Consider the following 12,893-nt stretch of genomic DNA (forward strand, 5'->3'; position numbering starts at 1 on the left):
TTTTAGGCCTCAGGGTCCGTCTGGTCTGCCAGCTGGTCTCCCTCCCAGGAGCAGAGCCGGAGCACAGGGTCACTGCTGGCAGTGTGTGCCCCAGGGCCTTGCAAGTGACAGGGACCTGACACTCTCAAGTGACCACAGACGGCCAGGCCCGTCTTGGATATCACTGCTATGGAGCCACTCATTGTCCATCACGCCTAATTTTCCAAAGATACCACCCCTCCCCCAGTCCCACCTGGGTTCTGGACGGGCTGGACGATGTCCCCATTCCTCCACTTGGTCTCCATGCGCTCCAGCTTCTGGGCTTCATACCGCTTCCGGCCTTCCTCCTCCTGCTCCTGCCGGGAATACTGGGGAAACAAGGTGAGGGTCAGGCCTTAGGTGGGGACAATGGCCTTCCTCGAGCCTCAGGGACGGGGGTGTGGGGATTATCTGGCTTTTTGTAACTGGATCTACTGTATTTCCCGATGACACATTTGATAAGGAACAAATACAGAGTAGGTAAAAATCTGCAGTCCCAATCCCAGAGAGAATCAGGGCTGCATGTGTGGCTCAGGTCCTTCCTGGAATCTCCTGTGAATATGTAAGAAGCTGTCATGCTACACACGGAGGCTAAACGTCGCTCCACCGTGACGTGGTTCTGTCACTGGTCTACTGTATCTGGCCACCCAGCCTGCTCCCCATCCTTCACCGCTGAGATAACACCACGCTGAGCACCCTCATCGCTCCTCCTCTGTGGGCACCTGCTGCATTCCTCCAACTAAAACAGCCAAGTCTCAGGGCCTGTGTGTCCTGACCCTGGGCAGCTCTCCCAACAGGCCGCACCTCTGCAGGGCACCCAGGGCTGACACAGACACGAAGCTCTTAATGGACCATAGGGGTTCTGACCCAAGAAGTTAAAAATTTAAGTGTGGCCACGCCTGCAGTCCCAGTAATTCAGGAGACTGAGGCAGGAGGACCACTAGCCAGGCCACCCTGAGCAACATAGCGAGACCCTGTCTCAAACTAAAAAAAATAAAAGGGGTGTGGACGTAGCTCAGTGGTAGAACGCCCTAAGGTCCAGTCCCCAGTACTGCAAGAGAAAAAAGTGTGACCGTGAATATAAAGTCTGTCACGCAGACCAAGTCTGCTCTGTGCTGGGCACCAGGACACTGGGTTTCTGTCCTGTGTTCACTTGCTGCATCCAGAGCCACCACGCTCCCACCAGTGGAGGGGACATGCCACAGTCTCCCTGTGCTCTCCCCAGGACCCTCAGAAGGGCCTGGGTCTGGTGTGCTGGCTGCAGGCAACCTCAGCCCTTCATGCACCTCGCCCAGTGCCTTCTGCCTCTGGGCTGTGAGCCAGGCCCTTCCCTTGGGCCTTGGGCCAGCCTCCCCACTGACTACCACCCCATCGACCACCTCCCTGCCTTCTCCTCCTCCTTTACTCACGCAGCCAGCATTTCCAGCTGAGCCTTGGGTGCCTCAGTCCCTGCTGAAGCCCCTCTGACCTCTAAGCAAGTTCATCTCAGTCACACTGAGACCTTTCTGAGGCCAGGTGTGAGCAGCTCCATGTTCCTGCTAATGGCCCAGATCCAACACTGAGAGGGTCCCAACGTCACCCAGGCTTGGTTACCATCCCCTTCTCCATGGAGGGAGTGCAGGGGTTTGTTTGAAGGAAAGGAGCCGTGGGGAACCCAACCTGTTCCGTGAGAACGCTTCCTGAAGTCTGTCATCCCAGGTAGCGACTGCAGGAGCAGAGTCTGTGCCATGTCTACCCAGTAAAATCGCAGGCTGAACACCCGTCCTCAGAAATGCCTTTCAAAGAGGTGGGGGGCGTGCAGCTCAGTGACAGAGCACCTGCCTAGCGTGCTCAAGGCCCTGGGTGCAATCCCTAGGCCCATCAAAAAAGAAAGAAAAAAAAACTAGCTTTTTTTTTGTTTTTAAAGAGCCAACTGACATCTAAGCAACCCTCTCTGTGTCCAGCACACACCAGCGCTCTGTGGGCACGTGGGGAAACTGACAGGGCCAGACCTGGGCCTGATCCACAGGAAGAGGCCCAGGCTCTTCACACACACTGCCTTTAAATCTGGGAACCACTGCAACATTTTTAAAATATATATACTATTTTAGTTGCCGTAGGACATAATAACTTTATTTTATTTACTTTTACGTGATGCTGAGGATCAATCCAGCACCTTACATGCATTAGGCGAGTGCTCTACCGCTGAGCCCCAGCCCCAGGGCCCTCACAGAACATTTTCTGTGTGTGTGTGGGGGGGCTCATCAGGCCAAGCCGGCAGGAAGCAGCAGGCAGCCCGGCCAGAACTCTCAGACCAGGCTCCCAACACAAGCCAGTCTGACCTTTGGGAAAATCATGTCCAGCCCCCAAGGCCACTGAGGACTCTCAGGTCTGTGGTTCCTTAATCATCACAGCGCCACTGAGTCTTCCAGTCACTGGGAAGGTACCACCACTGCCAGGCAAGCGCAGGAGGTACAGCATGGAGACACAGTTGTACCCGAAATGGCACTGCCCTCAGCCAGCAGCCAGGCCCATGTGTGCTCAAGACGTCCACATGTGCACGTGGGTGTGAGCATGTCACACGGACGTCTGTTTAGATATGGAGATGGAGGCTTCTCACATGAGCCGAGGTTACCTGTGAGGGGTGGTGGCAGGGTCCTGGCAGGGCACCCCGAGGCCAAGCTCCCAGCACACACATTCCTAGAACCAGAGAACATGTAGCCCTGTGCTCCGGATCAGTGGCAGCCCCAACTGCGGGCTGCGCCACAGGTCAACAGCTCTGGGGCCTCATTACAGCTGCAGCAGCCCCACCTGCAGGCCCTCCGCACCCCTCCGCCAGGGCCAGGGTGGCATGTGTGCTTCATCAGCCACACCGAAGGAGCTACGGGGCTCCTCAGGGTGTGGGGGGCACCGTGACTGGGCAAGGGACGCAGGCCAAGTGTGTGCTAAGGCCCTGGCCATGTGTGGAGGGGACGGGAGCCACGAAGTCTGGGAGCCACAGGCCCCTTGCCAGCAGCATGTGGCCCTAATGAGCAAAAAGGCAGCAACCCGGCCTCGCTCAGGCCAGGAGTCCCCTGCAGGTGAGCTGAGGCCTACGTGTGGCCTGTGGGCATCTTAAAGTTAAACCAGGTGAGCAACTGCCCGTGAGTATGTGTGTATGTACCTGGGGGACCGACCCAAGGAACTGACCTGCCAGCGAGCACTCGGGGGCAGAGAGAAGGGGCTCCGGCCACTTCCCGGGAGCTGCCTGTGGGCCCACGCCAGCCAGCCTCCCAGGTCTTCGCCCCAGGGCACACTGCGTGTAACCCACGCCACGTGCGACCCAGCCTACAGCAGGGGGAGGAGAGCCACCCAGGGAGGGTGGGGGAGGGCAGCACACTGGGCTGAACAGTGTCCCTCACATCTGACCTACAGCCTCAAAAAACGTGGACATTTTGGGGAAAAGGGTTTCAGTAGATGTAATTAAGAAGTCACACCCAGAGGGACAGGCCCTAAATTCCACAACTGGTGTCCTTTTAGGAAAGCCACGTGAAGACACATTGGGGGGGAGGAGGTGGAGGCAGGAGCCCTGCAGCCGCCAGAGGACGGAGGCGGCAGGACATGGAGGGAGGCCGCCCTGGTTGCACCTGGACTTGGGGCTCTCGGTCTTTGGAACTGTGAGGGAATAATAAATTTCTTTTTTCTAATCTATACTTTGGGGTTTTGTTGTTTCCACAGCCCTCGGGATTGAACCCAGTCCCGGGCACGTGCCCAGCGAGCACTATGAGTACTGAGCAGCATCCCAGTCCACTTCCTTGAAGTCATTCGGCCCCTGGCACTTGGTCACGGCAGCCCCAGGACACTCACACACACAGGGAGGCTGCAAGGGGCTGCCTGCCTCCACAGCTCACAGGGACCCGTGGTCACTCTGCTCACATGGTATTTGGCGGAGGATGGGTGGGCATGGAGGGTCACTACAGCCAGAACCTGGAGGTGCTGTCTCTGTTGTCACCACGTAAGTGCCAGCTGACCCAGGCAAGGCCTACCTGGCCTTCCCAGGAAACATGAATGGGGTCTTCTGTTGTTAAGCTGGTTTATTGATGTTATTTATTATTTTTAAATTTTTGGTACCAGGGATTGGACCAAAGCGTACTTAACCAGTGAGCCACATGCCAGACCTTTCTATTTTTTGAGACAGGGTCTCACTAAGTTGCTTAGAACCTAGTTAAATTGTTGAAGCTGTCCTTGAACTTGGGACCCTCCTGCCTCAGCCTCCCAAGCTGATGGCATGTGTGGCCACTGCGCCCAGCAGGCGTTTTTGAGAAATGTTGCCTAATATGAAGCTGGACCCAGCAGCTGGCTACCTTCACCTGAAAAATGCCACACCCAGGCCTTGACCAGCTTCACAGGGGCCCGTCAGATAGAGCAGGGGCAGCAAGAGGTGTCAGGAAGCCAGGCTCAGGGTGGCCACAGGGAGCTATCCCTCTCAGCTCTGGGGACCCAGGGCCAGACTAAAAGCTGGGCGGGGCTCTCCTCTGGGAAAGACCCCACTGTGGGACCCACAGAGCAGAGGGCACTCAGAAAGGAACAGGGGCTGGGGGGGGGGTGGCGTCAGGGTCTGTGGGCAAAGGAGCAGGCGCGACTCCAGACTGGTTCTCAGCTGGCTGCTCTGTGTTGGTCTGCAGCACGGGGGAGGCCCAGGGCCTGGTGTGTGCTGGGCAAGGGCTCCACCACTGAGCTACACCCCCAGCCCTCTTCACTGAATCCTGAGATAGCGTCTTGCTAAGCTGTTGAGGCTGACCTCCAATTTGCCATCCCCCTGCCTCAGCCTCCTGGGTCACTGCGATTAGATATACACCACCATGCCCCCCACTCAGTTTACCATTTCTTTTTTAATTTAATTTTTTTTAATATTTATTTTTTAGGTGTAGATGGACACAACACAATGCCCCCATTTTTATGTGGTGCTGAGGATTGAACCCGGGTCCCGCCCATGCGAGGTGAGCGCTCTACCACTGAGCCACGGCCCCAGCCCTCAATTTATCATTTCTGAAAGTGGATTCCATATAAATCTCCACTGCAGAACAAAGTCTGGGGCTGGGGCTATAGCTCAGTTGGTAGAGTGCTTGCCTTGCATGCACAAGGCCCTGGGTTCAATCACCAGCACCACAAAAAAATAAAATAAAAAATAAAAAAAAAGAAAGAAGTTTGCGGCCGAGCAGACACTGCTGAGCCTGAGGGTCTTGGCCTCTTCCTGAGGGCAGCAAACAGGCCTAAGACCTTCATAGGTCAAGCCTCAGAGTTATTAGTCACAGGTGACCACGGTTCTAACAGATTCAGAGTCCAGGAGCTGGTGAGGGGGACAGCGAGGGAGTGGGTGAAAACCCCTTCCCTTCCCGAGTGTCTGTCTCCCACGGTTCTGCGTGCTGAGGTGCACGGGCCCGCCGGCCCGCCCACCCGCCCGCCCGCCCGCCTCCTGGGTGGCTCAGGAATGCACACGGATGGCCGAGCTGCTCGGAGCTTCCCTGCCCAGCAGAACCACAGGGGAGGCCAACAACGCAGTGGCAGAGGGGAGAGAGCAGGGCTCCCAAGAGGGGTTTGAGTCGTGGTGCCCTCTGCACGAGGAACCACGCGGAAAACCAGCTCTGCGGGTCCTGAAAGGCAGCCCGCAGGTCCTGGCTCTTGGCGCGACACACAGCTCCTCGGGTCCCTGTTGTCAGCCTCCTCCCTGGTAGCAAATGTGGCACAAAGGTCCTACGGGGGAGGATGCCCGTCCACGGGTTCTGGGCTACGGGCACTCACGTTCCCAGCATGAGGGGAAACACACCAACACCCGCGCCCTGGCCTCCTCCCACGCCACTGCCTCAGAGTAAGAGCCTGGGACCCCCAGGCCCAGGACCTGGGTGCTACGCCCCCACGCCTCTCAGCTGAAGGGGCCTCCCACCATCACACAAGGGCCTCGCCTCTGCACACCTCCTGAGACAAGTGAGGGGCCACCTACCACGACAGGAGGCACCTCCAGGACCTTGTCCACATTCTTCAGCGACAGGGGCACGTACCACAGCGTAGCCTTATTGGTCAGCTTTTTGGTACCTTAAGAGAAGAAAATAATCTCTGAGAAGTGGGATGCATGGGCAGGGGCTGCCACCAGCCCTGGGCACCACAGAGCCACAGTGCCATCTCCTCTGGCCCCAGCCCACAAGGTCTTTCTCTGCCTCCTGGCCTGGGTCATGCCATCATGCAGCATGGTCCAGAGACCCACGAGCCATGCACAGAGGCTGCACAGGGCACAGCACTGCTGCTAGAAGCCCAGAGCCTCAGCCCCTCCCCAGGCTGCCCAGCACGGGAGTCTCCCTCTCCAGAGGCTGCTTTCTAACACAGAGTCACATTGGTGTTTTGACAGAGGGACCGTCTGATTACAAACTTGTCAGAAGCCTCCAGGAGCCTCCCAGGCGCAGGAAGGACCTGCCGGGTGCAGGTGGACCCTACTCCAGCAGGGTGGCGGAGGAGCCAGGCTGGGCTGACTCACTTGCTGGCTCTCATGCCCACCAGGACACACTGCTGACATGAGGTGTCAAAGTCCACTGAGGAGCTCAAAGTCCCAATGCCTGAATAAGCTGCATCTTCTGAACACTGTCCACCTATCCCAACATGCGGAGACTCCTGCCAGCCAAGGAACCCAGAAAGTCAGGCGGCCCACGCAGACACGATGCAAGGCTTGGAAGACACGCTGTACCCAGGCCAAGCGCCCCAGGGAGGGGCAGGCAGCTCACCTTGACGCTGCCCCCAGGACTCCCTCAACCTTCTCCTGCACACAGACCCTGGCACTTGCTGCTGGCCGACCCAAAGCTCCAATCCAGAGCTCCCCAGTGCCTCCACATGGCTGTGGGCTGTGGGCTATGCACTCCCTTGGGGCACTGAGGCCAGCCATGGGCCCCCAGGGCAGGCAGCCTGGCTGAGCTGAGCACCATGGCTCCTGGCCCGCTGGTGCCAAGAGTTCGGAGACCACTGTCCACATCCCTCATTTATACCAGAAACCCCAAGCTGTTAAGCAGTTTAGCCAGGGTCACATGGCAACTTGGTGACTGAGTGCAATGCAAACCCAGGCTTCCCAGGTCCCAGTTAATCACGGGATTTGTAAGGATGCCTTTAAAAAAAGAGGCCCCTGGGGTGGGAACTGTGGCTCAGTGGTGGGGCACTTCAAACTCAGTGTGAGGCCGTGGGTTGGATCCTTAGCACCACATAAAAATAAATACATAAATAAACAAATATATTGTGTCCATCTACAACTAAAATATATATATAACTTTAAAAAAACACCCAGGGTAGCTAGCTCCTGGCATGCATGCAGCCCTGGGTCCAACCCCCAGTGCCACAAAACAAAGAGTAAAAAGGAGGTGCTGCAACACGGAGAGGCAAGGTCCCGTGTGGCGCAGGACTCCAGAGCGAGGGCGGGCAGCAGGGCCGGGGAGAATCGCAGCCTGCCCCTGCCCTCTGACGGGCCTCCCCAGCAGGAACCCGGGCTTCCAACACTCCAGCGAGGCCCAAGCCAAGCCCCAGGGCTCTCAAAGAAAGAGGCCAGCCCGGTTCCAAACTCCGCCATCGCCATCACCATCCCCAGCGCACCCTGCACACCCACACCACAGGGACAACTGCTTCCCAGGCTGGGAACCACAGCCAATGCTGTGGGAAAATATTTCCACCACGCTTTGACTGAGAGTGAATCTGACAACCTGCTTTTGGGAATAAAGATTTCCTGTTGGACGCGCCAGAGCCAGCCTGCTGAGCTGGTTGCCATGGAAACCCGAGTGGCCTGATAAACCTAAATGAACACCACAGAAAATACATTAATTGTACGTTTGCCACCACATAACAGAGCCCGGCCAGACCCAGAGTGTTGAAAACATGTCTTCCTGAGCCTTAAGAGCCCCCGCCACTCTCTGGAGCAACCTGCAGCCATCAAGTCCCTGTTGGCTTAGTATTTGGACAGGTGCTGGAGTGAGCGGGGTCTCAAGGCCGAGGTCTGGGGGCTGTGCCTGGCCTGCGAGGGGGAGCACGGGGTCCTGCCTCCTGGGTGAGGAGAGGGCCACAGAGGTCAGGCCAGCAGCGCGTCAGCCTTTCCAGGTACCCACATGCGTCCTGGCCTCCACGTCCCCATCCCTCAGGGTCACTTGCCCATTCAGCCAGGAGTACCACCATGTGCCACGTGTGTACAACAGAGTCCTCACGGGCTTACCTTCCAGTGGACACGTGGGCAAAAAAAGACACGTACGGACGGAGAGAAAGGCTTGGAGGAACGAGAGAGACCCGCTTGGGGTCCACAGGTGGAAAGACCTGGAGATGAAGGGAGGGGCCCGTGGTCACAGAACGGGGGGGGGGGGGAGTCCAGTACTGCCGTGGGGCCCTAGAGCAGGATGGCCAAGATGTGGAGAGAAGCCAAGCCCCTCTGGGCTCCAAGGCCACACTGCCCCAGTCCTGTGCCCCAGGGAAGGGGTGAGCCTGGGAGGGAGAACCCAAGGTCATGGCCCCATCCAGAAGCTGCCAAGTGTGGCTGGCTTCCTCCAAGCCCCTTTTTTCATCTGAAGAAAACTCTCCAGCAGTGCCCCTGCCTCAGAGCAAGAGAAGCCCGGGGGCAGGATGCTGGAGACACAAGGGAAGGACCCCACGGAGAAGTATTCCTACAGGGCAGGGGGCAGAGGGCTGGGCTGAACCACCAACGTGGGCTCTTGGCAGAGCCTCCTGTCCCTCTGTCCACTCTCACCCTGAAGCACCAGGGATTCTTAAGGACACGTCCACTGGGTGCTCTGTGTCCTGAGCCAGCAGAGCTGCTGGGAGTTGTGACCCAGGGCAGAGATGCAGCCTCAGCACCACTGACCTGGAGCAGGACTGTTCTCGGCTGCGGAGAGTCCTAACCTGCCTCTCCCCGTCCCAAATAGGTACCGTCCTGTTCACCGGGCCCAGGGCTGTGCTTCTGAGGCTTCCGAGACAGCCCGGCCCTGCCCTGCCCTCCATTTCTGAAGCCAGAGAGGGCCACAACCACCCACGAAGAGTAGGAGGACCAGGAGGCAAAGGTGAGGGTGGTCCCCCTCTGCAGGACAGGCCCAGGAGAGGAAGGGCTGGCTGCCCACGGGGCAGAGGGGCCCTACCCTGCTCCTGGCCTGGCCCTGTGCCACAGCCTGAAACTAGCACCCCAGGGTCCCTCTGAGGCCAGCATGCTGGGCTCTATTTGGGGTGTAGGGCAGAATGAGGATGGTCCTCCTCCCCAGGCCTGGCTCTGCTGAGCCCTTCCCTGTGCTTCACTGGGTTGACGCAACCTGTTCCGATCACTAGCCCTGCTGAGGTCATTGCTCCTGGACCTCTTTTTTTTTTGGTACGGGGGACTGAACTCAGGGGCACTCGACCGCTAAGCCACATCCCAGCCCTGTTTTGTATTTATCTAGAGACAGGGTCTCACTGAGTTGCTTAGGACCTCACTGTTGCGGAGGCTGGCTGTGAACTCGCCATCCTCCTGCCTCAGCTTCCCGAGCCACTGGGCTTACAGGAGGATGGCACTCCTGGACCTTAAAGGAAGGAGACTGGAGCCGAGACAACCCTGCACCAGCATTCTGCAGGGCCTCCGCTGCCAAGTAATGGGGGAAGGGCCTCCCACCCTCGGGGCCCCGAGGTGGCCACAGAAGACGCGGGGCTAGCATGCAGGCCAGCGGGGATGAAAAGGCGCCTCTCCACCACTAACTGGTTCTAAGAAGCGGAGAGCGTGCGAGGAGCCTTGCTCTCCTGAGGGCAAGAGGAAGAGGAAAGGGGTTTCCATGGTTACCAAGGCCACAGAGAAGGCTCTGCTGAACCTGAGGCAAAGAAAGGTTCAACCCACGAGCTCCTCACTAGGCCAGATTTCCACCCGGGCTGGCCTGACCCTCCCAGGGGCAGGCAGCGTCCTCCATCCAGAAGGGCAAGTAGGACACAGAGCAGGTAATGCCCCCAGACCACTCCCGTGCCTAGTCCAGACAAGCTGGCCACGGGAAGGCAGGGGACCAGGGTTGCATCCTGCTCTGGCTGCGTGGTCTGGCCCCCATCTGTGTGACAGGACATGGGACCTGGGGGTCATTAGGGAAAGCAGCCGGCCTCCTGAGCCATCGTGGCCACTGCTGAGGCGTCTCCATTCCCACCCGGGGTGGCACGGCGAGGAGCGCTGCGAGTTACCTGTGAGGATGTTCTCAGACATCACGTTGACCTGGACCTCCACCGAGTGCTTGGAGGTGTAGGTGATCTCCGCGCTGACGTGCGCCACCTCCCCAATGCACATGGGAGACAGGAAGTCGGTGCGCTCCACACGGGCCAGGGCAGCCACACAGCGCTCCTGCAGAGACAGAGACAGCCCGTCAGCCAGCCCACCTGACTGTAAAGCAGCTCAAGGTGCTAGACGCACAGGACCCGGGGAAAGCCACCCAGAGCAGCCGCTGGCCACATCTCAGGTCAGGCGATCACCAGTGACATCTAAACTTTCTAACCTAAAGGCACATCACTTGGTAACACAACGCAGACATGCTCCTGGGAGACCTGGAATCTTCCTGAGAACAGGGCCTCGCTGGCTGTGCCGGCTCCCGTTCCACGCCTTCTGTCTAAGCCTCTGGGGGAAACTAGATGTCTGCTTTCACACTCAACAGGGGATGGACAATCTGTCCCTGTCGTGGCAGCTCTTTGCAGTGACTACTTTGATCTCATTTAGATTTTATTTTTTCAAAGAGGCAGCCCATTCTCATAATTCAAATTCAGAAGGAATGAAAGGGTACGCATTGCCACCTGTCCCCAGCCACCTAGGAGTCCTGAGGAGCCTACATTGACAGATGCACCTCTACACCACAAGATGGGTCTCTGAGCCCATGCGCCTCTTTCTTCATCTGCCTTGAGGGTGGTCCCATGGGTACACGTCACGGTCTATTCAGGCAGTTTTATTCCAAGGACACTGACCTCATTCACGAGAGCTTGGGGGACACAAACCTTCAGCCACAGCAGAACCCAACAGGCTCCCTAACCCTGTCCATGGTACCCCGCTGCAAAACTATCTGTAATGGCCAAACAGAGCGGGATCTCTGCTGCCGGAGTTCAGGGACGGCCTGAGTCGCTCCGCAGGGTAAACGATGCCATGGCGGGCTCCTTTCACCTAAAGATTTTCTGTGCTGCCATTATCTTCTGGGTCCAGCGGACCAAGATTTGGATAGACATTCCCAAAGTCTTTTTCAAAAGGCCAGCAGTGATCCCCCAGCCTCCGGCAGTGTGTGAAACTAAGGGCCGACTCATGTTCACCGACGCTGGTGGAACGAGTCTGTGTGGGAGCTGGCATCGTGGGCCTCATCTTCCTGGGGTTCCTCAGCACTGCAGGACTTTCTGCTGCAAACTGCCGTCTTCCTCAGGATGCTACTGGCAGGAGGGGTAGGGACAACGGCGATCGCCACTGCACCCTTTTCCAAGGCTGAGACCTCAGGCAAGCTGCTGGTGGTCATAGGTGAGCAGGTGCAGCAGTCCAAGCCCTGCTGTGTGGGCCACTACCTAGTCACCAGCTGCCTGACCCCACCCGTGGCACGATGCGCGGCTGAGAACCACGGTTCCAGGGCCCACCACAAGTCAGAACATGCCTCCCTGGAAGCAGTCAGGGAACCCTGAATATAACCCTCTCCCAGGCGACTCTGTGTGGCTGAACCATAAACCTGGCGGGACAGCTCTCAGCAGGCAACTGGGGCTGTGCAGAAAACAGGGGCACCTGGATGAAGTCCTAAAGCCAAGCTGGCCAGGGAGAGCGGCTTCCCCGCTGACTGCAGGGAGCCTGCCCCACCCACAGCCCCGCATGCTTCAGTGGAGGCAGGAATCAGACTTGGCCTGGAACATCCGCGTGGATATGGCACCACCCTCTGGCAGGAAGCTGGAAGGACAAGGGCTGCACGGAGCCGCACAGGTCGGCACCACCTCTGGGTCTGGGAGCACCACTAACAGCCCAAGCTCTGCTGGCAGACTAGAAAACTGGCGCAGCAAGCGGCCGTTACCAAGTCAAGTCATGGTACAGACTTGCTCACACGCGCAAGACATGCACACATGCACATCTTGGGGACAGGGGCCTGGCACCTCCCACTCTGCACTTGTGGTTGACCGGCAGACACTGCAGCCTTCTGCACTCCAGAACATGGGTAGGCTGCAGACTCCATCAGCGATGGGTACAGAGCCAGCCACTGCCCTCTGCAGGCCTGCAGGGGCGAGTCGGAGCATCTGGCCTCCAGGGCAGGGTGGTCATCAAGTCAACACCACGTAAGTCCTGTCGGGTAGAGGCTCAGGAGACCCCACGGGGAAGTAGTGGGGAGAAGACATCAGACCAGGAGGAGATGCTGAGACCCAAATGACCAGGGGTCGGCAGAGAGATGGGGGGACTCCAGGGAGCAAGGCCAGGGCTCCAGAGAGGGGCGGAGGAGGAGCAAAGGCTGCCGCTCTGCTCAGGTTGGTCCTCCAGGCAGTGCTGCAAGATGGAGTGACTTGTGGCAGGAGGAAAATCCAGAGTTCCTCTGTGCTGTCCCCAGGGTTGGACCCCCATGAGCCTTCCACACAGCTACACCAGGCCGGTGTGGGGACACCCGGTGCCTGCCCTTCCTTCCCTGTTGGGAGACCACCTATGAACCTTGAGTTTTGCTCTCTGGACTTAAAACACTGAAGAAGGGCAGGGAGCTGCTCCACAGCTGCGGGAGCCTTGCTACGGCCTCGTTCCTGGCGAAACCCTGGGGGAGGGCAGCTGTGCTCTTCAGCACTTGGGCTGCTATGACTGCATCTGATGGGTGCAGGTGGCAGAAGTCGTACCCAGGGCAGCTCTGATGTGACTGAGCGGCTGTCTCCAGGACCTAGCAGGGCGCTGGACCCAGTCCAGACTGCCACCGACCGGT

At 58.3% G+C, this 12,893-nt stretch overlaps 1 protein-coding gene across 3 annotated transcripts in view; it reads right to left on the bottom strand.

Annotated features, from left to right (window-relative positions):
* Acot7 (acyl-CoA thioesterase 7) overlaps positions 1-12,893 on the bottom strand; it is an 85,099-nt gene that overhangs the window by 39,202 nt on the left and 33,004 nt on the right. For all 3 annotated transcript variants that reach the window (XM_078025124.1, XM_005334722.5, XM_040287845.2), the window contains exons 3-5: positions 10,174-10,330; positions 5,978-6,069; positions 233-347 (exon numbers count right to left, since the gene is read on the bottom strand). In XM_078025124.1, coding sequence (XP_077881250.1) covers positions 233-347; positions 5,978-6,069; positions 10,174-10,330 — 364 coding nt within the window. The remainder of the gene's footprint in view (positions 1-232; positions 348-5,977; positions 6,070-10,173; positions 10,331-12,893) is intronic.

Source organism: Ictidomys tridecemlineatus, chromosome 11 (genome assembly GCF_052094955.1).
Source record: "Ictidomys tridecemlineatus isolate mIctTri1 chromosome 11, mIctTri1.hap1, whole genome shotgun sequence".
Lineage (NCBI taxonomy): Eukaryota > Metazoa > Chordata > Mammalia > Rodentia > Sciuridae > Ictidomys > Ictidomys tridecemlineatus.